The sequence below is a fragment of the Camelus dromedarius genome, chromosome 21, assembly GCF_036321535.1.
Source record: "Camelus dromedarius isolate mCamDro1 chromosome 21, mCamDro1.pat, whole genome shotgun sequence".
Taxonomy (NCBI): domain Eukaryota; kingdom Metazoa; phylum Chordata; class Mammalia; order Artiodactyla; family Camelidae; genus Camelus; species Camelus dromedarius.
Genome location: NC_087456.1, coordinates 37,568,972 through 37,591,749, shown reverse-complemented (window position 1 = coordinate 37,591,749; position 22,778 = coordinate 37,568,972). Strand labels below are relative to the sequence as shown.

The following is a 22,778-nucleotide window of genomic DNA, read 5'->3' as shown; positions in this document are numbered from 1 at the left end:
CAGGACGGGTCCCGAGCAGACTCACCTTTCCCCTGCTCCCCCCGCAGCCCCCGCCAGCCAGTCTGTGCCCCTGGCCCTCAGTTCTGGGGCATGCACACCCACCTCTGCCCTCACCTCTGGACAGCAGACCCTGCCCTGGTCCCCTCTCTTAACCCCAGGCCCGTATCTTATCCAGAGCTCCAGACTTGAGTACACAGGTAGCTAAGACAAAGGTAAGAAAAAGTCCCGAAGGCACTTTATTGGAGGTCTCTGCCCCCATTCACAGGAGGAAGGAGCCAGGATTCCACCTGGAGGGTCCTGGCATCACCCCGCCCCTCACTGGCCCAGCCGGGGGTCTAGAACAGTCAGTGTGACCATGGCGCTGGGTGGGGGAGGGGCGGGGAGGGGAACGTCTTAGAAAAAATAGACCTCTGTGTACATCTGCCGTATTTACAGCACATAAATTAGGGAGTACTCTGACCCCTGCCCGCAGAGTCCGAGCACTGAGCAGGGAGGAGAAAGCCAGTCCAGAGAGAGGGGCCCCTCCCAGAGCCCCCAGGGCCCCGGCCTCCTCGGCTGGGTGCAGCCCTGTAGGAGGGACGGTCCTCCACCAGTGCGGCGTCCGGAGGGGCCTGCCAAGCCCGGACAGAAGGAGCCGCAGGCGCAGCTTCAGTCGGTGCTCGCTCGGCACGCTTCACACCCCAGGCTTGTGATTCCAAGAGGAGGACAGGGGCGAGGCCGCCAGCCCGGAGGCCAGGACCTCCACGTCTCTCCTCAGCACAAGGCACGCGCCCAAATGGCGGCCTGGCAGCCTCCCCAGAGGAGCTGCAGCCTCAAGTCTGAGCCTTTGGTGCAGGGCTGGTCTGAGCCTCAGTTCCGACGCCCGGCCACCTCCCCCTCCTTCCAGCCGCTGGAGTTCTTGCCAAACTTGTAGACGAGTCGCCGGCCGTCCACCCGCTCCAGGATCTCCCGTTTGTAGTAGTACCTGAGGGGGAGGGGTGGTCAGAGGTGCCCAGGGCTCCTCAGGTGACCGGCCCCACCGCGCTCCAGCCCGGCCCACTTGCTGAAACTGCGAGGAGCGTCCACCTAGACTTGTCCAGAGCACCCCCCAGCCCTGCCTGGCTTCTGTCCTAGGGCTTGCCATGAAACCACAGATGTGAGGGCTGGAAGAGGCCTTAGCTAGGTTGATCTGGGGGGAAGCTGAGGTCCCAAGATAAGCACCTCAGCTGCTTCGGGAGAAGAGGCAGGTCTGGTGTGCATCCGGGCTGATGCCCGTTCACCACCGAGTGCCTCGCTCAGGACGAGCCTTGCAGACGATACAAAGAGATGTCGTCAGGCCAGGCCCAGCATGTGCCGTGGGCCGGCCGGCTGCCTCCCAGGTTCTCACTCCGGCCTCGGGCAGGTGGAGCCCAGACTCCCCGCGTGGGCGGAGTGGGGCTGGCCCGCGGAGCCGCTCACCTCATGGCCCTGCTCAGCTTCTCGTAGGTCATGCTGCTGTTCTTCTTCTTCTGGCCCCACAGCTGGGCCACGGCCTCCGAGCGCAGGAACTTGAAGACACCCTCCTGCCGGTTCTCCCACTTCATGAGGCCCTCGTTGAGCTCGGGGTGGATGAGGATGTCTCGGATGAACTCCCACAGGTGGGTGCCCCTGGGGGCTGCCAGGCCAGGCGCCATCAGTCAGCGGCCCAGGGCACCCTCGCGCCCCACAGCCCAGGCCCTGCCCAGCGCAGCCCAGCCCAGTACCCTGCCCGCGGAAGGCCACCTCTCTCCTCCCCTCCCCCACTGGGCAGGACCACGTCTCACACAGCACAGAGGCTTAACACACTCAAATGTGGAGCAAACACTTGGCTGGGACGCGAGGGGCTGAAGCACCGCACCGCCCTGAGGGGCCCACGGTCGGAGGCCGTGGTTGGAAGCAAGCGCAGCAGCAAAGGGGGGAGGGCGCAGGCCCAGGACCACAGAGCCGGCCCAGGCTCGAGGGCCGGGGCGCAGCTTCCAGAAAGAACAGCCCCAAGGAGCAAAGGGGCCACGAGTGCACAAGCACAGGAAGCAGCCGCGGGGACCCTCCCGCAGGCTGTGGTGGCTGCGGCCCCCCGAGGCCCGAGGCCTGCGGGCAGGGCCGGTGGGGGAGGCTCCCCGCTCACCGTGCTTGTTCTTCTTGCTCTCCACACACTCCCGGGACTCTTTGCTCAGCTTTCGGGGCCGGCCCCGTTTCCGCTTCCCATGCTTAAGGTCCCCCTTCTTGCAGTCAGGTAAGCCATCTGTGGGGGGCAAGGAAGGTCAGGAGAGGGAGGGATGGGGGCACTGGGGGACAGTCCCTCCCCAAGAAAACCCCGCTTGAGAGGGGAGGAGGGCCAGCCCCTGGGCACTGGGCACTGGACCCCCGCGGCGGTCCCTCCCTCACCTCCGGAGAAGAGCTTGGTGTCAGGGGCGTCGAGGTCCACGTCACTTCCACCGGAGTCTGAGGCGTGGGAGCTCTGAGACGTACCTGTCCCTGGGGAGACGGGTCAGAGTGAGCCCCTCACCGCCCGTACCACTGCCCAGCCCGAAAGCCCAGTTCTCGTGCTGAGAGCAGGGCTCAGGGCATCTGGGGGAGGGGAGGTTGGGGGCAGACAGGGGAGGGGCTCACCTGTGGTGGAGACTTCGGAGCTGCCCGGGGAGGGGGCTCCCGCCCCGAAGCTGCCCGGGTAGAAGGGGCTGGCCTGTCTGTAGTCCTCCAGCATCTCCTGGGCGAAGGGGCTTCCCTGCTCTGGGGGAGGAGGTAAGTTCAGCCGGTGCTGGGACTTTTCCAGCTGGGGGGTGAGGCAGAGCTGGGGCAGGACGGCTGGGGAGGGGTGACGAAGTGGCTCTCACCAAAGGGGCCTTGGTCCCCAAGGGGCTCCTGGAGGGTCATGCTGTCCTTCTCCAGCAGCTCCATGATCCAGCTGAGCTCGTCAGGAAAGCTGGAAGCTGATAAGAAGGAGGTCAGAGCCCACTGGCTCCCTCCCTGCCCCCGGGGCCTCTCCAGGCTGCGCCCTGGGGCTGGGCTCCAGGTCCTCCAGCAGCCTCCCGCAGCGAGGAGGGGACTCACTGAGGTCCCACAGCTGGGAGTAGAGCTGGTCTCCCAGGGGCCCGAAGACGAGGCGCAGCTCCTCGGGGGCGCAGCGGCAGAGTGCGGCCCCATCCATGTCACAGCGGGACAGGTCGATGGTGCTGGCGTCGTACTTGTGCTTCTCCACCTGGTAGCTGATCCAGTCCAGGACCTGGGCCTTGGACCACAGCTGGGGCTGCTCCCCTGACCAGCTGGCCTTCTCTGCAAGGGGCCGGCATAGCGATGGGTCAGCCCCGGCAGGGGTTCCGCAGGGAATCCCACGTGCTCACAGCGCCCTGGCCAGCACCTCCCCAGTCGGAGCCCCCAAACCCCAATCCCCAGCCTCTCACAGCACACCCGGCCCTCCTCCCCGCCAGACCTCCATTCGTCAGCAGGCTCTCAGGCGGATGTCTCCCCTCCCCCAACGCCCCATCCTATCGTGAGACCCACCTGTGCCCTCCAGGGGCATCTGCGGGCTGCTCAAGGCCAGTGCCAGGTCATCGGCCCCCAAGGCGGCAGCAGGGGGAACAGAGGCCAGAGTGGGGTCCTCGGAGCTGTACATCGTACTGAAGTAGTTGCTGAAAACGTTGCTAATCTCGCAGGTCGCAGCCATGAGGCTACCTGGGGAGGGAGGGCGAGGCAGGTGAGGGCCAGGGTCCTCCCCTTACCCTCCGGCAGTTCTGCTCCAGCCAAGCCTGGGGCAGGAGTAACTCCAAGGGTGCCAAGGTCAACATCTCTTCAGACACCCTCTCCAGGTTCTCAGACCCAGGGGTTGGGGCACAAGGCCTCCCGCTGGGCTCCCTCCTCAGCCCACCTGGGCCCATGAGTGGGGCCGGCAGTCATGGCCACTCTGTCCCTCTCAGGGACAGTCCCGGGCCTCTCAGGCCCTCAGAACACCACCCTGGCCCGCACTCCTGCTTGGGACTCTCCGCAGAGAGCTGCGGAGGGCAGGTTCCAAACACATCCACCAGCCCCTCCCAGGCTCCAAGGCCCGGCTGCAGTCCTACCGAGCAGCAGCGGGTGAGGGTGTGGCCGGCAGGCAGGTTAAGGGGCAGCAGGCGGGAGAAATCCAGGAGGAGAGCTCCCAGGCCGCGCCAAGGCTCTGGCCGCAGCGCCCTAAGCAGGAGCTTCGGCGCCCCGCCCCGCGCCCAGGCTTTATAGGCGCCCGGTAACCTGAGCCGCTGGCTCATTGGTCGAGGGGATTTCCTGGCCTCTAGACGGAGCTCCCGGCCCCAGGTGATTTGCATACTTTGTGCCACTTGGCTGGGATCCAGGCCTTGGTGCTGGGAAATCAGGCCGGGCTGGTTTAATGATTGTCAGAGTCTGTCATCCGCACCCTCTGGGGTTGGGCACAGGGCAGTGGCCTGGGCGGGTGGCGCAGAGCCACTGGGTGGGCATCTGCTCTTTCGGCCACCCTCTGGCTCAGGAAATTCCTCAGGGGGGCCAGGCCAGGGATGGGCTGCTGCGGGGAGGGCAGGTGGGGATCTGGGTCAGAACTGGGTCAGGGAAGCTACTGGCCCCCATTTGCCTGCAGGTGTGAGGATAAGGGGGCCCCGCAGAGAGAGAAGACATGGAGGTTTGGGGATTTTCCCACCCCAGGATTCAGGCCGGACGGGGCTCTGGACACCTGGGCTGCTGGGTGGGAGCGGCCTGCCAGCGTCGCCAGGGCCCCAGTGTCCCAAGATACAGGGCCCACTGCTGGCATCTACTTTGCTGGCAAGGTCCCACCATTCTTTGCCTGCCGGACACCATCCAAGCATGAGGGTTCTGCAGCCACCTCTGGGGCAACCTGGCTCTGCTCAGAAGTCCTTCCCAGCCCCGAGGAAGCCCCCCATGCCAGGGCTACTGGCTGGGATGCAACCCACGTAGATGTGTTTTCCCCCATGTCTGGCCTCATCTAATCTCCACCAGCACCTGCCTGCTGCCCTCTAGCGGTCAGACGCAAGGTCTCCGCCTGACCCTCACCAGAACCTGCTGGGAATGTGTGGCTTTCCCCATCTCACAGGTGAGGAGCTGAGTGACTTGCCCCGGCCACAAGGAGCTAGTTAAGTGGTGGGGCTGAGACAGAAGTCCCTCCTGTGTCTCCCTACGGGCAAGGTGACCCTCCCTGCCGGGTCCTCTCCGTGAACTCAGCACCAAACGCAAGGACGTGTCCTTGAGACCAGGAGACCCTGTATGTGGGTGGCCCAGGACGGTGGAGACGGATCCTGGGGTCTCTTCAGCTTCCCTCCCTGAAGACAAGTCCCCCAGATCGCTTCCAGATCTCGTTTTTTTTAACGCATCAAAGACGCAGGGTCTGACTTTCTCTTTCCCTGCCCCCTTCGTTCATGCCGCAGTCCTGGGCCCCTGGCCATACTCAGCCTCCTGAGTGAAAGATGACCCCACCCAGAGCCCCCTTCCTTTAACCCCCTGAGGTTGCTGGGTGCTCTGCAGAGGGCACCAAGTCCAGGGCCCCTTCCCCTGGGCCCTCGGCGCCGCCCTCTGCCCAGCCCCTCGCCCTGGAATGCGGGAGAACCGGTCCAGCCCTGGGACAGCTCACGTGCTCCCTGGCCTGCGGAGAGTGCCTGGCGGAGGCCGGGCCGGGGAGAGGGACGCGGAGAGGACCGGGAGAAAGGCTGGCAGCAGCCTGGCTTCGCGGGACCTCGCGGGGCAGGTGGAGCGGAGAGGGGCTCCCCTGGGCCTGCCTCTCCTCCAGGGATCAGTGCGGCAGGTCGGGGGAGCCTGAGGTCAGGGCCTTGGGGTGAGGGGGGCAGGAGGAGGGGCTCCCAGGACCCCCTCCCACAGTGGCACAGGACTGTCGGGTGACACTGGTGGTGAGTGGGCAGGCGGCACCGCTCAGGACCCCCAGCTGTGAAACTAGACTCCAGGTTCCCGCAGAGGAAGGGCTCCCACAGTGGCCCCTTCACTGCTGCTGGGCTCCTCCGCACAGCCTGGCTGATACAGAACCAGAAAGGATGCCCAGTAGGCAGCAGGGAGGTGTCCAGACAGCCCTGAACAGTCCTTGCCTGTATCCTGTAGCGGGGAGCAGCCCCGACGAGCCACAGAGACGGTTTGCTGTCAGCGTCCCAGGGCCCTCTGTGCTGGGGACGCCCACCACCTGCCATGGGGTCCTCGCTCCCAGACCCTGTGCAGGGGAGGGGAGACCTGTGCTGACCACCTCGAAACCAGGACAGAGCACAAGGGGGACTGGTTCCAGGTGCCCCATGTTTAGGAAAAGCAACTGAAATACATTTACATACTTTGCAGCACCCCCTCACTCCACACCCCACACTCATCTTGAACGCTTAGGTCCCCATGTGGAAACCAGGAAATCAGAACTTGAGGCCAAGTTCTGAGCAGACTCCGTGTCTCCCCACACGACTGACAGTCACCCAGGACCTGGGTGGGGACTGGGGAAGCTGCAGGGGTGCTGAGAGGCTGTGGGGAGAACTTGCCAAGGCAGTTTATTTGCAGCAAAGGGAGAAGGAAGGGGTGCAGGGCTGCAGGCTGAGCGTCTCGAGAGCGCAGGCACAGCTCCTGTGTGCTCTCCCCGCAAAGCCTGCCTGACCCACGCTGCTCCTCATGTGCACGTGCGCTGGTGGGACCCCACCTCCTCCAGCCCCCTGCTCCCTAGAACACGGAGACACCACCATCCTCTGGGTCTTTCCCACTGACCTGCTCAGAACACTGGCCAGCAGAGGGGAACCGGGGAGAACGAAGTTCACAGTCACTTAAAGACTTTTCACTCAAAAATATTTATTAAAAGCATGATTAAACCTCAAAAAGGAATGCAGCGCTTTGCACAGCACTGAGAGGATCAGCAAAAAGAAAAAGAAAAAGAAAAGAAAATCCTTCTTGCTCCTCCTGAGACCCAGGTGGGGGGGAGACGGCCCCTGACAGCGCCAGCGGCCGGGCCTGCCCGAGGGAACTGCCCCAGGCGGTCCCCTGGTCTCAGGTCGGAGCAGAGGCCCAGGGAACAGGCTGCCTATCCCGGGGCTGTGAACTCGCGAAGCTGGTGAGACCCAGCACCGGGAGCTATGGCTGCAGGGCTGCCAAGTCGGCCGAGGCAGAGGCCGTCGCGGGGGCCTCTAAGTGCCCGTGGGCGCCACGATCTGCTGCACGTAGTGGACCACGTTGCTGTGGAGCTGGGAGGCAGTGGCAGCAAAGGTCTCCTTGGCCAGGGCCCGGGCGGCCTCGCCGCCCCGCATCATGGCGTGGTACAGCGGGAGGGTGTACTTCTGCTTCCCCTGCAAGAGGCGTGCACAGCCGTCAGCCCACCCGGGGTCTGCGCCCCAGCACTGCGCTCCTGGACCGTCGTGGTCATGTGCCAAAAGGGATACGGGTGCCAGCGCTGGAGCAAGGAGCTTCCCAGACGCGAAGACCAGCGTCCTGGGATCTCCTTGGAGGCCGAAGACCCGCACGGACGTCTCAGCACTCCCCTGCCTGGGGAGGTCTACGCTCGACAAAACCAGTTTAGGGGGCTTGGCACGTGGGAGAGACCCCAAACTCTCAGAAAGCTGTAAGTGGTCAGCCAGCAAGTCAACAGCAGGCAGGAGAGGCCACAGCCCCCAACACAGGACCGCATGAGGTCCTGCGGCAGCCAAGCATTGGAAAATCCACACGTTTGCACAGCCACCCCGTAAGGTCCTAACCCCCAGAGGCCGGAGGAGACCTGTGAACAGGTGCCTGTGAGCAAGTGTGGGAATCTGAACGCCGCTTCATCCGCAGCCCGGCTCCCACCCTGCTCTGGAATCTCCGGATGCTCATCCGGAGAGCTGGGCAGGCCCCTCCCCAGGAGCAGGAGCCTGTAATCTCCCCTGCATTCAGCTAGTCCCGGCCTCTCCCCAGAGACCAGCACCGCTCACCCATGACCCTCCCTCTCCAGCCCTCCCAGCCTCGGGTCAGCGCCAACCGGCTCCTTCCCCTTGGGCCTCGCCAGCTGATCTGCAGAAAGTTCCCAGGCTGTGGCTCCTCTCCCCTAGGGCAGCCCCACCCACAGGACCACTGCTCCCGGCCATGTGCCCAGGGGGACCCGTAGGTGGGGGCACCCACCTGGCTCTGCAGGAATTCCTTCACTTTCCAGAAATCCTCCTGGTGGTCGTTCTTAAGGACAATCTGGCCCCATCGCAGCCGGAGCTCTGCGTTCTGGGAATTTGAGACCTTTGCATATGTCTCTCCAAGTCTTTTCACGTTCCCTGGAGAAAAGAAACAGGTTGTTAACGACTTCCTGGCAGAGCTGAGAAGGCCGGTGTCTGCCCAAGGCCCTCTGAGGGCACCAGCAGAAACTTCAAGGAGGCTTCCGACCACCCACCCTACTCGCCCCTTTATGCCTGAAACGGTGACCTTGTCCCACACTTGCCGTGATTCCTAAGGTTCTTCCACCAAACTTCCCTTCGTATTACTACATATCTTCTGCCATCACCCTGTCTTCCTTCCCAGATTAAAGCTCGTGTGTCCCTCTAAAATATCCTGCCCCAATTTTCCTCCCACCAGCAACCTGCTGAAAGTCACCTTGGTTTTTTCTAACCGTTTTTTAGAATTCACTCCTTGGTGAGTATTACTTCTGGTGGAGCAGAAGTGAGCGTTAGTGTTTAAGAGCTTCAGCCAAGTGGCTCCAGGCCCCAGCCCCACAGCTGCTGGCTGCGTGGTCTGTGTCTGGGCTCTCCCTCCAGCCCGGGGGTCACAGTCGCAGCACCCAGAGTGGTCACAAGGGTCACGTGCCCTAGCAGACACGAGGCACTTAGAAGGACCACCTGCAGAAGCCGAGGGTATCTCCCCTCTTTACAGAAGAACTGGGGGTTGAACCCAGGACCTCGTCCACGCTAAGCACGCACTCTACCACTGAGCTACACCCTCCCTGCTCGGACACGCTCCTTGCCGAGGGCCTCTGCCCACCCCCTACTCCCACCCACAGCCACCTGCGGAGGAGCCTGTCTCCCTCCAGCCCCTGATGTAAAGCTGTGCATGCCAGGGGCCCGATTCACCGCTGAAGAAACAATCCACTCTTTCTCACCGGCGGGGAGAGGGGACTTCTGGAGAACCTTATCCAGGAAGTAAACCAGCTGGTAGGTCTTCCAGGCAGAGATGGACACAGCGTCGATGGCCCTCTGGTCTAGCTCCGCGGTCGCCCACAGCTGGGCCAGCTCGTCAGCCGGCCTCATGAGGGAGTCCCCGGGAGAGAGGTCAGGGAGGTAGGGGGGCCAGCCCGGGGTGTTCAGCCAGCGATCAAACTCAAGTCCTGTTTGGCAGGAGGGGAGAGAGGCCAGAGTTCCCGGCAGCCAGCTCCAGGGCAACTCGCCCCAGCAGCTCCCAGGACCTCACCCTCTGCCTGCCTCTCCACATCCCAAAGGCTCCCTCTAGAACTTACACTGCTTCCTACACAGCCACCCGCTCTGCGGGGTCCTGCTTACAGCGATGCCTACACTGTCTCAGTGGACCCCACTGCCCCTTCCACTGTGAGGGTGTCCTGGGCCCCCAGTCATCTTGGTGCATCAGGACCACGGCACGGGTGCGGCCCAGCTCTGCTGCCCAGAACCGCCCGGTGCCAATGCCCCTGGGCTCCAGGCCCCGCTGCCTGGGGTCCTGCCCCTGCTCTGCCCGACCAGCTGGGAGCCGTGGGCACGTGATGGCCCTCTCTGTGCCTTGGGGTGAGAGGCCCTGGCGTGGCTGGCAGTTGTGAGGATTAAACGCACAGTAAGAGTTTAGCGCACGGCCTCATGTGTAGTAGACACTCAGCAACTTACATGTCACGAGCTGCAGACCCACAACTACAACCAGAGGGCAGTGCCAGCAGGCTGGCCCGACCCCAGGCGGCTGGGGAGCCAACAGGCAAGCCAACCATGGAGCGGCCCAGGACAGGACACGCTCCACCCTCCCTCAGGAAGCACTGTGACACAATGACCACGTGTGTCCAGAGACGGGGAAGTGGAAGAGGTGAGCAAAGCTCTTCGTGTTGAACAGAGCCCAAGACCCCACGTTGGCCCCAAAGTGCCACTATCCAGACCCCCACCCCTGGCACCAGGTCTCCCCGAGCGTGAGTCAGACCCTCCCTCGACGATAACCTACAAGCCAGTTCCTCTGCTCACCTGGGATGGAATCCACCCCCTTTTTCTTCAGCTCAGGGAAATATTCCAAGTAGAAGTCAAGAAAGTCATCGGCTAAGATACTTTGGAATTTAAATTCATCCACGTAGGCCTGTGAGGAGGGAGGCGTGTTCGGGCGCCCGGTCCGCAGGCCCCTCCTCCCCCCTGCTCCCCTCCCCTCTGAGCTGACTGCACCTTGAGGAAGCCGTCAAACTGGCCCTGGTCGCCCACCAGGTGGGCCAGGTAGGAGACGAAGCAGAAGCCTTTCTCATAGGGGGTCTCATTGTACGTATCGTCCGGGTCAACACCTGCAGGGAGAGATCCAGATGCAAAGAGCAGCCTCGGGAGAGCCGGGAGCTTTGCTTCCCAGGGACAGCGAGGCCAGGAAAGTCTCCAGACCCAGCTGGGCTTCGCTCCAGGCCCTTCGAGACACCCAACAAGAGGACGGAGAAGGCAGCCCTGGGGCCCCGGCGGCGTTCCCTCATCCCCGAGGGCGCTGTGCTAGGTGGGCTCCTTCAGCCCTGCGCCTCCTCCAGCCCCGCTGGTCTCACGGACGCGCAGCCGCCCTCCTGGAGCCGCGGGGGTTCTACAGGCGTTCTAGACCGACACCCACCAACTACCCGCCTAAAGAAAGAAGTTCCCGCTCAGAGTCGGCAGCGCCCGGCACGTGAGCTTCAACTGCACAAAAACATTTAAGTCAGTCACATGTGGAACTAACAAAAAATGTTAGGAAACAGAAATTCATGACCTTGGACAAGTCACTGAGCTCTTCTGGCGCTCAGTCACCCCTCCGCCCAGTAAGGATAACAGGACGGTGGGGGTGGGGCGGAAACAGCCCAAGAGGGACGGGGACCCAGACCCGCGGAGTCACTGCAGGGGCTCCTCCCTCGAAGGCCAGCATCCGTGTGCTCAGAGCACATGAGAAGCTGAACCTGACGGAGGCCCCACCCCAACCCACCTGGCTCTATCTTCACCCGCAGCTTGTTCAGTGGGTGGTCCTCGCCCGTTAGGTCCATGTGCTGCCGAAGCAGAGCCCGCCCCGTCGCGGCTTCCAAGCAGGTGTACGCGGCCCCTGCGCAGGAGACAGCGGCTGGTGCCACCCCAGGAACGTCCTCCTGCGTGGCCCCAAGAAGTGGGGACCACGGGTGGGCAGGTGGGGCCCAGGCTCCCCCACCACACCTCTCCCTCCGACTGCGGCCTTCCCCAGCAACGTGTTCTCCTTTTTAGAGACAGTAACTGATCTTCCACAAGCAGAGTGTTTACCCCAACTTCCTCTCAGACTGGAGAAACGTCATCCAAGACTCTCCCGGGCCGCCTCCCTCCAGCTCTAATAGTCACTGAGGGGGCGGCGAGGGGAAGGGACAGACGTGAACCAGCCACTGTCACTCTCAAGATGCCCTGACTCTGGGCAAGCGACCTGACCCCGCTCAGCCTCGGTTCCCTCATCTGCACAGTGGACAGAAACATCTGCCTGCAGGACTCTCAGCGGCTGCCTCAGACACTCACAAGGGCTCTGGCTGGAGCGAGACATCTCGACACACTTCCTGGGAAGCAGGAACAATGTGTGCCAAAAAGCCTTTGAAGTGTTCGGGTCCTGACATATGTTTCTAGGAATTTCTTTTTATTGAAATAGCCTAAGACGAACGTAAAGATGTTTGTCCGAACACTATTTCATTGGAAAACTGAACACAACCTAACAACTGGAGAGCGAATAAATACAAAGTGTCCATGCTTCGCAGCTGCAGAAGAGAACGTAATGACCTGGGGAAACGTCCAACTTCATTAAGTTCGGGAGAAAAGGCAGTTGTAAAACCGTGTATGGTCTGACGATTCACAAACACAGAAGAACGTCTGAACGGACATCCACTGACTATCTCTGCATGGTAAGGTTACAGGTCAATGTTCTGTGTGCCCTTTTCCACGTGGGCAGAGAAATCAGAGACTACAGCTGCCACGTTGCTAAAGCACCTGACACGCGGTGGGTTTTCATTCTAGACGGCGGTGAGGCTGCACTTGAGAAGCAGAGCTGGGCTCAACCTGAGTTGTGTCCTCGCCTGCCCCGCAGCTGGGGCGCGCTTCGTAGAGTCACGGTGAGCCGCGTGTAACAGAAGCAGCTAGACCCGCTCCCCACGGCTGCCGCAGAGTCGGCAAGCAGCGGGCCCGGTGCCCAGCGGGCACGCAGGTGCCCGTGGCGGGGAAGGCTCACAGCGCTCCCGGGATCACTCACAGAATGAGCTGGCGTCCGGGTGAACAGCCCGGCGGCTCTGCCAGGTGTCGGCCGTTTAGGGAGAACAGGGCACCCAGTGGCTTCAGCACCACAGAGGCACCTTCCCTGGTGTTCTTGGAGACAACTGTCCACTTTGGGCTGCCCTCTCCCCGCAGCTCCCGACTAGTGACAGGCAGTCAGGGGGATCCGTTCAGGCAGAACTTTGGTCTCGAGTCAGCCCCGGGCCTCTCCCCCAGCTCTCTGCACTCCCACCGCCTCCCTCCACGCTCACTCGGACCCCCAAACCCCACAAGGAGACAGTGCCAGCCTCGCAGGCCGGGGGTGGGAGGCAGGTCCGAGGAGGGGCTCACCGAAGAGGGTGGTGGAGATCCTCCTCTGGGCGTACATGGTGAAGCCCTCATTCAGCCAGAACTCCCCCCAGTTGGCGTTGGTGACCAGGTTCCCAAACCAGCTGTGGGACACCTCATGGATGATGACGTCGGCCAGGGAGCGGTCGCCCGCCAGCAGGCAGGGGGTGACGAAGGTCAGGCAGGGGTTCTCCATGCCCCCAAATGGGAAAGACGGGGGCATGAAGAGCACATCATACCTGCCGGAGCAGGAGGCCATGGGAGGTCACAGGCAGCTCCAGGGCCACCCCGCCTCCGCCCAGGGCGTGGGCCCGGCCTGCCCGATGGGGACATGGTCAGCCCTGTCACCCCGGCTCCCTGGGGCCCAGTAGGGCCTTGGGGACCTCGGGTCGGAAGATGGCAGAGAGGGAACGGGGTGTGGGGCTGTTCCTGCAGCGGGAGGTCACATCAGTCAACCCCCCGACAGCAAACCCCAGGCACCTTCCCCGCACCCACAGCCCGCCTCCCCGAGCCCCTCCCCGGACCACAACTCCACCAGCAGGGCCTGGATTGTCTCCTCCCCCTCCCTGGCCCTGCCCAGCATGGGGGAGCCGCTCAGTTCAACCACAGAGACATCAGATCCACGTGACACCACACCTGCCCCAAACGTAGGGTCCGAAAAGCTTCTCTCCCGTTGCCAAAAACTCCTCTATCACCCCGTCGTACTCCGCCTTGGCGGCCGCGATGAGGCAGGGCTCAGCCCACACCCGGCTCCTGGACACGAGGGTGCAGAGAAGGGGTGCTGTGCTCATGGCGGGGACCAGCCCCGGCAGCACCTGCAGAAACTGGCCTCCATCTCACACCAGGCCGACGACCGTGACACTGCGGCCATCCCCGGGGACAGGAGAGGCCAGCCACCCACACCGACCTGGAGAGCGCACCACACCTGAGGGGCCAGAGGACCCTAGGCCAGCCCAGGGTGGTGGCCTGCCTGCCCTACGACACCAACACTGACCGCAGCCTTGCAAAAGCTACACAGCCCTCCAGGCCTCAGTCTCCTCATCTGTGGGAGGCACGGTGAAGAGAGGAGGAGGGTGCGGAAGCCCTGCTTCCCACAGTGGCTGGCGGAGGAGACACCGGTTTACCTCACTTCCCCGCAATGTGAAAAGACTTTCACGACCTAACCTCTGGAATTGAAAGAAACTTTAGAGATAATCCAGTTAATGCTGATAGAAAAGCATTAACTGTCTCAGGTGCCCCGGTGGTCCTGCGGCCATGAGGGAGAGTGCCTCGCTCCTTGGAGAAGCAGGCTGGTTCACCTAACGGTCCAGTGAAACAAAAGCAAACGCACACAAAGCTGGAACTAATCCGGCAACGTGGCCGGGCAGACAGGTATTCAGTGCATCACTCTCCCAACTTCCGATCAGAAATGTTCAATTATGAGAGGGGGTTGGGAACAGCTCCACATTAGAGTGTGCGCTTAGCGTGCATGAGGTCCTGGGTTCAATCCCCAGTGCCTCCATTAAAAAAATGTTAATCATGATATTTTCAGAGCAAAAAGATGAGAAAACAAAGGTAAGGGGTGGGAGGAATGAAGAGGGTCCAGTCCGACAGAAAGTCAAGGCTGAAAGGGGATGGGAGGGACCAAGACCACCCGCGGACTCCGGGCCCTGCAGCTGAAGCCCACATCCAGCCAAGGCCCCAGATGCTCAGTGGGCCGGTCCTCACATGGACATCCCTAATCGAGGGACACACGGCAAGGTGGGCTGGTGTGAGGCCAGGACACGGGAAGATGGGGTGAGGGAAAGGCGGGCTGGGGGTGGGAGAGGCCGACAAGCTCGGGTCACACGGGGCTTCAAGTGCTGTGTGACACATTCGGGGGTGATCACTGTGGCCGCAGGACACAGAAACCAGGCCAATGACAACAGGGCGTGAGCTTCCCCAGGACAAGCAGGGGGGGCGAGGGCAGGCCCCATGGGGCACCCACACTCGGGGGTGGACGGAGGAGACCCGCAAGGAGACCACAACCAGGACGGCCGCATCACGGAGGCAGAGGTAGGTGGACAGAGGCAGGTGAGGCGCAGGGCAGAAGGGCTGTCCTGTGTCCACCAGGCGTCCACATGCCCTCAGTCCAGGACAGTCAGTGAGGCAGAGGGCTGGACTCCAATGGGTGGAAGTGGGGAGAGGGGGTGAGCACAGGCCAGAGCGGAACGTGGGCTCAGTGAGGTTTTGGGTGTGTTTTGTGCTTTTTTCAGAGCTACGAGACGTCATGCTCAGGGGCTGAAAGGGAAGAGGCAGTTGGGCTGCAGGTTTGAACAGAGGGTAAGTGATGGTTGATCAACAGCTCAGATGAAAAGATTTGGCCCGAACAGAAGGAAGGAAGGGCCCTCATCAGAATCCAGAGGGAAGGGAGGACGAGAGCAGACCATGAGGACCTTGGGTGTGCAGGACACAATCGTCCCTAACAGACTGAAGGTCCCAACAGAGCAGAGACAAAACCAGCCGCCTGGCGTGTGGGCCGGGGTCGGAACCGGAGCCCTGAGGACCTGGGTCAAGTCTCCATTTAGGGAGGTGGGAGGCCTGCTGAGCCACGGGGCAGGGTGAGGTGAAGACTGCATCTGCCGCGTGCCCCTCGGAAACCTCTCCAGTGTCTCCGCTGCCTGCCCTTCCGTCCCAGGGCGTGCGCAGTCTCCCTCTCTCCAACCCCCCGGCGCAGAGCAGGGAGGGGGCTGCAGGACCCCGGCCAGACGCACAGCAGCAGGACACAGCACGGGGCCTGGGCGTCGCTGAGAGATGACCAGTCACGCCTGGGCAGGACGGAAGCCAGGCAGGAGAGGCCGGCTGCCCAGGGTGTGAGGGGCGGGGACAGGGAGCTGGTGGGAGTGGGGCTGCCACAGGGCAGAGGCCAGCAGGGGTTCAGAGGGCTGCAGGGCCAAGCTGTCACGAGTTCCTGATCCAGCCCAGTCCTCAGCGACGCCCGTGTCCCGGCCCAGGGACCCGGCGTGAGTCGGGGGAGGAGGTGGGGGTGGAGAAGGCCCAGGCCAGCCCGAACCCGGGAGGCCTGCGTGGAGGAAGGGCGCCAGAGCAGGCCTGCGGGAGCCGCCCTGCGAGCCGCACCGCCACCCGCGGGCCCGCAGTTAGCCAAGTCCCCGGCCCAGCGTGCCGGCCATCGGCAGCGAGAGCATCAAGGCCAGGCAAGCGGGGACCCAGACAACCCCCCACCCCAGAACGTGGATGCCATCGGAAGCAATTAGTACGCTCGCAGTCAGCCTGGAATCTCACCGCCAGGATTCTAGAGCGAAAAGCACTGGGTTTGCAGGAGAAACCCTGGAATCTGAATCCCAGTCCCACCAGCCCCGTGGTGGTGCTCACACCTTCTCACCAAAGCCTCCGTCTGCTCATCTGCAAACTGGAGACAGCACCTCCCACGGCTTTGTGAGGATTAAAAAAGGTAACATACAGGAGGCCGGTGGGGAACGTTCACCCATCTCTTCTCCCAGGATTCTCCTCCTGTGGCAACAGGGACTGAAACTGGGGGCCTGCTTTGCCAGGAGACCCTCCTGCTTCACAAACCCCCATAAGACCCTACGATGTGACCCACCCGGGGGGCGAGGACCGTCCACCTGACGGGGGAAGGGGTAGGCTATCAGGCCCGTTACCCAGGTTCTGTCCCTGGATTGACCTACTGTCTTCACTTTTGCACAGAGGATTCACATAAAGTGCGGTGGCCTGGTGTGTTCAGAAACCACTGCTCCCTCATTTCCACCAGGAGCTCATCCTGTTACTCACAGAACCGTAGCGAGAGTAAGCACCCTAAGATCATTCCTCTGCTCGTCCGGTTTCCTGGCAGCTGACGTGCCTCTGGGCACCTATACCCTGTCCACCAGGAAAGGGACCTTCTCTCTCCGGACTGGTTCTCTTCTGAGTGTGTGGCTGGAAGCAGACACCACCGCAGCCACACTGATCACTCTCTGACCCGCGGACAGAGGACCACGATGCAGGGGATGCTGCTACGCCTGGCTCAAAGCCAGAGGCTAGCAACAGACCCTGTGTGTCGGGGAGCTCAGAGCCTGGCGGGGAGGACAGCTTCCTGTTTGCACCAGGTTAAGCGGGGAGAGAAGACAACAGTGGGCCTAATGTCAACTGTGGACTTTGGTCGATAAGAACGTGCCCGTGTTGGTTCAGCGACTGTACCAAACGTGCCACACGGATGAGCGACGCTGAGGGTGGGGAGTACACATGTGTGGGTGGGGAGGGCTATGTGCACTCTGTATTTTCTGCTCAATTCTGCTGTGAACCTGAAACTGCTCTAAAAAATAAAGTCTATTAGCTAAAAAAAAAAGACAACAGTGGGAAACAGCTGCACTCCTGGTCAAATTTCTCTTCTTGGGAAACCTTAAAAAATCCTTATTTATCTCCGCTAACCCCATCCCCTGCTGCAGTGAGGGACCTGTCACCACAGGCTCAGGCTTCTGCATCGGAGCAGAGGGATGGGAGCCACCACGCTCCTGTCCAGGCGGACCGTGAAGTCAAGGCCACGTGTTCTAGGAATTAAGTGCCAGAGAAAACGAGATTTGGTTCAAACACAAAAAACAAATATGGTTGCAAGAAGGTGATTTAGAACTTAAAGGTACCAACAAAGGTCGCTCTCCTGAACTACTGCCCGAGCTCCAATCTGCCTCTGTGAGATGGCCCAGGAGAGCCTGCTCAGCACAGATGCAGGGTGAGAACGGGGCTGGGGGGGGGGGGGGCGCGGGGACTACAGGGGAGGGGCGTGCTGTGCCGCACAAAGGCCCTGGGCTCGGGAGGCTCCTCCCCGAGAACCACCCCGGCAGGCCCGGGGACCGGTCAGAGGCCTCCGTGCCTCGGAGGGCAGTCCAGTCTTGCCTGCAGGGGCCTGGTCTCCTACCTGGGTCCAACATCGGCCGAAACCAGATCTCCAACGGCCAGAGCTACCAGGTAGGAGGGGATGGGATGACACATCTGGAAGAAGAACTTATTTGGACCTCTCTCCTCCCAGGTGTTAGCACTCATCACAGCGGTGAAGCCGTCTGGGACCTGACAACAGAGAAACCTTAGGCGACCTCACCTGGACAGAGTCTGCTTTTGCTGAGCTGGAAGGGCAGCAGGTCCGCCACCTGCATGGTGCTGACGGTGACCTGCAGTCCACCTTGGGAAGCACGAAGGCTTCATGAAACTGAACTTGGGCTAACCTGATGGGACTGAGCACAGATACAATTTCTGCAGGTGGAGGAGGTTCCCAGAGGCCCCCTGGGCGGGGAGTACACTACTAACTGAAACGAGGCCCGGCAGGTCTGAAACGATCATTTCAACCCCAGGGACAGGGACACCCGCCCTCGGCCCCTCACCTCCACAATAGCAGAGTATCTGAACTTCACTGCAGGGGTGTCGAAGCAAGGAAAGAAGGCACGGTTCAGGACGGCCTGACCCTGGGTGTAGACGAAGGGCTTCTTTCCTGCCGTCTGCTCCGGGGCCAACCAGCAAACCTGAGAGGAGGCGAGAACATTCAGACACCTGCGTGAGCCCAGTGCAGCTGGAGGGAGGCGCTGGCTGGACAGGAGACTCTCAGGTACCCAAATTCTGCCAATGGCGAAAAGGAGTTCCCCTGGAGAACAGACACAACTGTGGGGGTGAGGATATATGTCAGCCCCACATGCTGCCTAGAGTTTGGAGAAGAGTCAGAGGATTCCAGGAGGGTCTCAAGGGAAGCAAAACTCCCTGGCTGGGCCTTGGAAAGTGGACAGGACTGAGGTGGCTGGACAGGAAGGCAGAGGACGTCCTCCGGGAGGCGGGCAGCATCATGAGGAAGGTGAGGAGGGATGTGGCCCCATACAGAGGTGGGAGGTGCACCTGGTCAGGTGGGATGAAGGACTCTGAACACAGAGACATCTGAGACTGATTTTTAAGAAGCATAAGGGAGGCACACTGGGATGCTGGGTTTTTCTCTGGTCGTGTGTGTGTGTGTGTGTGTGTGTGTGCGTGTGTGTGTGTGTGTGTCTCCTTCCAGAGTCCAGTACAGACGGAAAGATGGGGAGAGAGAGTAACATCTCAGTGGAGAAACCCAACAAGCCCTACCTCAGCCAGGTGGCCAGAGGTCAACACAGCCGTCACAAGTCACACTGACACTACGAGCCCTCAACACATTACAAAAATGGCCCTTATCTCTGTGAACTTCCATTCAATTTTGCTGGGAAACCAAAACTGCTCTAAAAAATAGTCTATTACAAACCAACCAACCAACCCCATAACCCCATATCTAATCACGAGAAAAACATCAGGCAAATTCCAAAAGAGGGGCACCCCACTCCTTGAAACTACCAAGGTCACCCACACAGGGAGGTCTGAGAAGCCGCCACAGCCAAGAGGAGCCTGAGGACACGTGGTGGCTGAACGGCCTGTGGATTTCTGGACAGGATCTTGGTGCAGAAATACACTAGTTAAAAACTAAGGAAATCCGAAGACACTGTAGACTCTAGTTAATACCAAGGTATCAAAACTGGCCCAACAACTGTAACAAATGCATCCTACTGTAAAACTAACAAAGCAGAAACTGTGTGTGGAGGGGGCTTGGGGAACTCTGTACTACCTGCTCAGTTTTTCTGTTAAAAAAAAATCCTAGTGTGGAGGGTCCAGCTCAGTGGTAGAGCACATGCTTAGCATGCATGAGATCCTGAGTTCAATCCCCAGTGCCTCCATTAAATAAATAAGTAAGTAAACCTAATTACCTCCCCCTGAAAAAAATTTACTTTTAATCCTATTAATGGCAAAGACTGTAGCAAGCTGGCAATAAAAGTGAACACTTGCAGAACCCCATGAGGTGCCAGGCTCTGCATTAGACAGAACAAAGACAGCTCCTGTAACTTCTGTCAGACTCATGTCCATAAAGACTGACCACCATCCCCTCCACCATGACTCCTTACTCATCATCTCTGCTTGAGTTTTGTCTGTTTTTGTTTTAGTCTGGAGGAGGCTAGCGGGACATACACTACAGAGTCCACGTCTGGGTGGAGGTGCGACCTGAGGTGGAGGTGAGCGCCCTCAGTAGGATGGTGGCAACGAGAAGGAGCAGGTGCAAGGCCGTCAGTGGAGACCTGCACAGGGCGAAGGGCAGTGCTTTGTCAAGCATGGATCTCTGCCATCATGTCTGAAAGGAAAGCTATGCAGTTTGGGGCAAGGTGGCAGGGAGGGTATAGCTCAGTGGTAGAAATGTGTGCATGACGTCCTGGGTTCAATCCCCAGTACCTCCACTAAAAATAAATAAACCTAAAAATATATATATATTTCAAAAAGCTATGTAGTTTGGATATTTAATTTGGGGTGCCACTTCTAGCAGACAAATTCAGGAGGGGCCAAAATTTTCCAGTTATCCTATTTAATCTCTGCCTCAAACCAGGAACCAGAACATAACAGAGCAAACACGGTCCCAGATGTCATGTCACCCTAGTGGTCCCTGGGTTTTTCCTTTGTAGTTCATTTATTTCCAGAATGGTGAGAGACGGAGACAGAACTGCCCTCTTGAGCAACTTCCAACAGCAAAAGGGGAAATGCTACCAGAGCAGCAAATGCCAAGGGTAGGCAGGCACCAGCTGTGAGCCTCGGAGCCCACCCTACCCAGGAAAGGACTGGCAGCTGCGCCAGGACTCTCGTGAGAAGGACTCTGCGACTCTCAGGGACGCAGGCACATCTTTTCCCTTCTGATTTCCTCCCGGTTAAGACTTAAGAGTCAACCAGCAGTGACAAAGCCAAGAAGCCTAATTCCAGCTCTCACTTTTACTCAAATCCTTCTGTGCACCAAAGCCAGGACTTCGTGAGAGGAAGCACTAACTGGCCGGTTTCAGAGCCGTCTCAGCCCGACGCCCTGGAAGGGCACCTGGAACAAAGGGCTGAGTCAGCACGGGGCAACGAGCCCGCGCCGGCAGGGCCTCCGCAGAGCAGAAGGAAGAGGCTCACCACCCGGCCGGGCCCTGACAGCCCTAAGCTCACTTCCTGAACCTTGGCGGTCCAGGGAGCCGGGAGCGTGCGGTGGCCTCCTGGGGCACAGGCGGGCCAGGGAAGGCGGTGCGGTGACGGGGCACAGGGGGCGTCTGGACCAGGGCTGGCCGGAGGAGGGGCGCGGGGAGGGAACACTCACCCCGGGTCCCTCGCCGACGTGGTAGGTGAGCTGCACACGCACGCGCTCGCCGGCGCCACACGGCTGCGGGAAGTGCACGCACAGCGCCTGGCCGTAGTGCGAGAAGGGCCGCGTGCTCACCGGCACCGGCTCGGGCTCCGGCTCCGGCTGCCCCGCGCCCCGCGGACCCCGCCGCAGCGCCGCCGCCGTCACCTCCACGCACGGGTGCGAGTCCAGCCGCAGCTCCGCGGCGCCGCCGGGCTCGAGGCAGCGCAGCTCCAGCACCGCCGAGCCGTTCAGCCCGCGGCTGCCCGGGCCCGGCCCGGGAGGCCCGAACTCGACCCGCAGGTCCAGGTGCAGGTGCAGCAGCTCGAAGGCGCGGAAGTTGGAGGCCGACGCCACGTCCTCGGCCAGCGCCGAGCGCAGCACCCGCCCGCCAGCTCCGGTCCCGCCGCCCGCCATCGCCCAGCGCAGCCAACGCCCGGGCGGCCGCAGGCCCCGCCCCGCCACCGCCCCGCCCACAGGCCCCGCCCCTCCGCTCCTCGGCCGCTGGGCAGACCCCGCCCTCCCGCCACAGCCCTTTCCCTCAGCGCAGGCCCCGCTCCTAAGCGCAGACCAAGCGAGGCTGCTCGCTAGGGCCCCGGGCGCCGTTGTGCAGACCTCGCCCCCACCCACCCCCGCCACAGCCCTGGGCCCGCCGCAGGCCCCGCCCCTCAGACCACGCCCCCAGCGCCCGCAGGCCACGCCCTGAAACAGGCCGGGCCTCGCCCCTCCTCCTGATTCCCCAGAGCCCCCCTCCTCCTGATTCCCCAGAGCCCCCCTCCCAGCTCTGCCCGCACCGCAGGATTTGGACAGTGTGGGTGGGATAATTGGGTCCACCTCTGTCCGAATTCATCCCCGCGTCTGACTCCAGGCTGGCCGCACCGAGCCCGGATTGCAGGGGTCTGGGTTTCAGATCGTACGCTCGCACTCGGCCAATTGTTGGGGCCTTGTCGCCTTGGGCAAACCTCCCCCAAGAAAGGGGACTCTTTCCCAGCCTTTGGCACCGTGCAACAGGAGGAATTATACCAGTCTCTCGAGTCCACTGTGTCCTGTGTCTAAACACACCTGGGAAACAGCACGGAATCCACACCTGCCGCGTTCTCCCGGAGCTCCGGGCGCGCAAGGGCTGGGGACAAGCAGAGTCTCAGCGGACAGCTCCCTGAGCCGGCAGGCCCCGACTGCGTGCTTGGTTTCTCTCCTGCACCAGTGGTGGCAGTGGCCCTCTGTGACCAGGAGCAAGTCAGTGGTGAGATTTTTACCAATCAGACAGGAAATGAGATTTTGTTAAAGTAGGGAGTTTTTCATAAAAGGAAACATTATCCTAGCATATGCTTCCAGTTTTCCAGTGTTAAATACATCTTATTTTATAAGATGCTTGTGGCAGATGTTTTTAAATTCCATAAAGTCAACGTTATTTTTTTTTTTTAACTTACTGGCTAGCAAAATCCCCAAACTTTGGAAAACCACTTTTCAGACATTCAATGCATCTACCTTCAAGTTACCCATTCTCTACACACCAGCTGCTGTGCTGGGTGCTGGGGATACAGCCTAAGCACGCCTGCCACAGTGCCTGTCCCAGCGGTGCTCACAGGCCAACTCACACTTCAATTTACAGAAGGAACAAAGGTCATGACAATTCCACGTGCTGTGCTATGACCTGGGAAGAGCAGGGTGCCTCAGGAAGGCGAGGGGACATGGGGCCTGATCTGTCCAGTGTGTATCGCCTAGAGGAAGAGGGCCCTTTATCTTTGGCTGCAGAGCAAAACATCTGTGGAGCTATGACGTTTGTCCTTCTAGCATTAACTTATCCCTGGGAATACAAGTGGCTACCTCCAGCCCCCTCAGTGCTGCTTCCCCTGTAGATGGCACCCTAACAACTCACGCACAGCAGAGACAGTCAGGAAAGCCTTCTGAGACAGCCTACCTCTCCCCCAAACGGCTTT

At 61.0% G+C, this 22,778-nt stretch overlaps 2 protein-coding genes across 2 annotated transcripts; both read right to left on the bottom strand.

The window, feature by feature from the left end:
• Nucleotides 1-213: 213 nt before the first annotated feature.
• On the bottom strand, nt 214-4,170 carry ELF3 (E74 like ETS transcription factor 3). The gene is made up of 9 exons (XM_031438295.2): nt 4,056-4,170; nt 3,499-3,669; nt 3,049-3,270; nt 2,832-2,927; nt 2,608-2,727; nt 2,383-2,472; nt 2,123-2,239; nt 1,438-1,633; nt 214-964 (listed from the first exon to the last, which is right to left on the bottom strand). Exons 2-9 carry the CDS (start codon nt 3,659-3,661, stop codon nt 850-852), a joined length of 1,119 nt encoding a protein of 372 aa, XP_031294155.1. The 5' UTR covers nt 3,662-3,669; nt 4,056-4,170; the 3' UTR covers nt 214-849.
• Nucleotides 4,171-6,763: 2,593 nt separating this feature from the next.
• On the bottom strand, nt 6,764-21,292 carry RNPEP (arginyl aminopeptidase). The gene is made up of 11 exons (XM_064477332.1): nt 20,815-21,292; nt 18,032-18,169; nt 17,572-17,720; nt 13,320-13,436; nt 12,687-12,922; nt 11,068-11,181; nt 10,305-10,417; nt 10,113-10,221; nt 9,041-9,265; nt 8,080-8,222; nt 6,764-7,274 (listed from the first exon to the last, which is right to left on the bottom strand). Exons 1-11 carry the CDS (start codon nt 21,253-21,255, stop codon nt 7,116-7,118), a joined length of 1,944 nt encoding a protein of 647 aa, XP_064333402.1. The 5' UTR covers nt 21,256-21,292; the 3' UTR covers nt 6,764-7,115.
• Nucleotides 21,293-22,778: the final 1,486 nt, after the last annotated feature.